General features: G+C 42.8%; 1 protein-coding gene across 1 annotated transcript in view; it reads left to right on the top strand.

Moving 5' to 3' along the window:
• LOC133572093 (transcription factor SOX-6-like) overlaps positions 1-2,379 on the top strand; it is a 267,348-nt gene extending 264,969 nt beyond the window's left edge. Inside the window, exon 17 of the mRNA XM_061924788.1 lies at positions 1-2,379. This exon is cut by the window's left edge and continues 273 nt beyond it. Within this exon, the coding sequence (XP_061780772.1) occupies positions 1-40 (40 nt within the window). The 3' untranslated portion in view covers positions 41-2,379.
• The last annotated feature ends 242 nt before the right edge of the window (positions 2,380-2,621 follow it).

Below are 2,621 nucleotides of genomic sequence, written 5' to 3'. Positions count from 1 at the left end.
CAGCGAGCACGAGACGCGGGAGGACATCGGCGCCAACTGAGCGCGCTCACAAAACAAACCGTCTTCGTCAGACGGCCCGACGGTGACCTCGGACCCGCCGAGACGAGCCGGTCACGATCTGAGGAGTCGGCAACTTTTTATTATCTCCGTGTTTTTACTTCTCGTCTTTGATTTTCTGCCGCCCGTACAAACTCTGGACTGGCACGACTTGAAATGACTTGAAAAGTTTGAATATCAAATCTTTTAGTCTTACGTTCGTTTCTCGACAAACTACGGTGGCTGACAGGGACCAACACGCAGCTGCGGCCGAGCGCTCCAAACTCAAAAATGATTGAAAAGCAAAAAAAAAAACTAAAAAATGCTGCAAGTCAAGGAGCAAAAACGAAAGCGAGTTAGGCTACCCGGAAGTTAACAAGGCTACCAGGAAGTTAGCCTCGCTAACCTTCTGGTAGCCTAGCTACCAGAAAGTTAGCTAGGCTACCAGGAAGTTAGCCAGGCTACCAGAAGGTTAGCTAGGCTACTAGGGAGTGAGCCAGGCTACCAGGAAGTTAGCTAAGCTACCATAAGGTTAGCAAGGCTACCAGGAAGTTAGCCAGGCGACCAGATGTTTAGCTAGGCTACTATAAAGTTAGCCAGTTCTACCAGGAAGGTTACCAGAAGGTTAGTTAGGCTACCCGGAAGTTAGCCAGGCTACCATTAAGTTAGCAAGGCTACCAGGAGGTTAGCTAGGCTACCAGAAGGATAGCTAGGTTACCAGGAAATTAGCCAGGCTACCAGACGGTTAGCTAGGCTACCAGAAGGTTAGGTAGGCCACCAGGGAGTGAGCCAGGTTACTAGAAAGTTAGCCAGCTCTACCATGAAGTTAGCAAGGCTACCAGAATGTTAGCTAGGCTATCAGAAGGTTAGCTAGGCTACCAGGAAGTTAGCAAGACTACCAGAAGGTTAGTTAGCCTACCAGGAAATTAGCCATGTTACCAAGAAGTTAGCAAGACTACCAGGAAGTCAGCCAGGCTACCAGAAGGTTAGCGAGGCTACCAGGAAGTTAGCCAGGCTACCAAGAAGTTAGCTAGGCTACCAGAAGGTTAGCTAGGCTACCAGGGAGTGAGCCAGGTTACTAGAAAGTGAGCCAGCTCTACCAAGAAGTTAGCGAGGCTACCAAGAAGTTAACAAGGCTACCAGAAGGTTAGTAAGGCTACCAGGAAGTTAACCAGGCTACCATGAAGTTAGCAAGGCTACCAGAAGGTTAGCTAGGCTATCAGAAGTTTAGCTAGGCTACCAGGAAGTTAGCAAGACTACCAGAAGGTTAGTTAGGCTACCAGGAAATTAGCCATGTTACCAAGAAGTTAGCAAGGCTACCAGGAGGTTAGTTAGACTACCAGGTAGTCTACCTGGTAGTCTAACTAGACTACCAGGAAATAAGCCATGCTACCAAGAAGTTAGCAAGGCTACCAGGAGGTTAGCTAGGCTACCAGGAAGTTAGCAAGACTACCAGGAAATTAGTTAGACTACCAGGTAGTCTACATAGTAGTCTAATTAGACTACCAGGAAATTAGCCATGCTACCCGGAAGTTAGCCAGCTCTACCAGGAAGTTAGCTAGGCTACCAGAAGGTTAGCTAAGCTACCAGGAAGTTAGCCAGGCTACTAGAGAGTTAGCCAGCTCTACCAGGAAGTTAGCTAGGCTACCAAAAGGTTAGTTAGGCTACCCGGAAGTTAGCGTGAAAGCAAGCTTATTTAGTAACCGCCAATATGTCACCCACAGTCAAAGCTAAGATGACGGCAACTTCAAATTGAATAATGACTTATGTCATTAAATATTTCTTCTAATTGTAAAATATACGTAAGATATATTAAATATTTTTGGAAAATAGGGACTGGAAGCTGCAGACTTTTTGACGCATACATTCAAGTTTCGGGCAGCTCAGTAAATTGGGCGCTGACGTAAGAGTGTCAGGAAGTTAGCCAGGTTACTAGAAAGTTAGCCAGGCTACTAGGAAGTTAGCCAGGCTACTAGGAAGTTAGCCAGGCTACTAGAAAGTTAGCCAGGCTACTAGAAAGTTAGCACAACCTTAAAGTCACGAGAAAAAGGCTCGGAATAATGAAAAAGTAAAATACTAAAATACTACACAACATTTTTGTCTTAATTTCTTTAAAGACATTTAGCTCTCGGGTGTAGCTAACTTCCTGCTAGCACGGCTAACTTCCATTTTCTTCCATTCCTCTCACGCATTTCTTTTTAATCATGCAGTGTTGGCAGCGTTTTTTGTTGTTCAATTTGTTTAACGTCTTTTTGTTTTCTGGATCAATTGTGTGTTTGGACAATTTGGACGTTGCTGCGGGGTTGCTTCAGTCGGCCAAACAAACAAACAAACAAACAAACAGTGCATCAAATGGTTTGTTTTCTTAGACAAACTGCATACATGACATAACTGTTGTTATTTTACTTGTATTTTATATATATATATATATATATGTATATATATATATATATATATATATATATATACGTGTGTGTGTGTTAATGTATGTATGTATGTATGTATATATATATATATATATATATGTGTATGTATATATGTACAGTATATATATATATAAATATATGTGTATTTATATATGTACA

The sequence above is a fragment of the Nerophis lumbriciformis genome, linkage group LG29, assembly GCF_033978685.3.
Source record: "Nerophis lumbriciformis linkage group LG29, RoL_Nlum_v2.1, whole genome shotgun sequence".
In the NCBI taxonomy this organism is placed as follows: Eukaryota; Metazoa; Chordata; class Actinopteri; order Syngnathiformes; family Syngnathidae; genus Nerophis; species Nerophis lumbriciformis.
The sequence above is the reverse complement of the archived record's forward strand: the minus strand, read 5'-3'. Positions and strand labels throughout refer to the sequence as shown.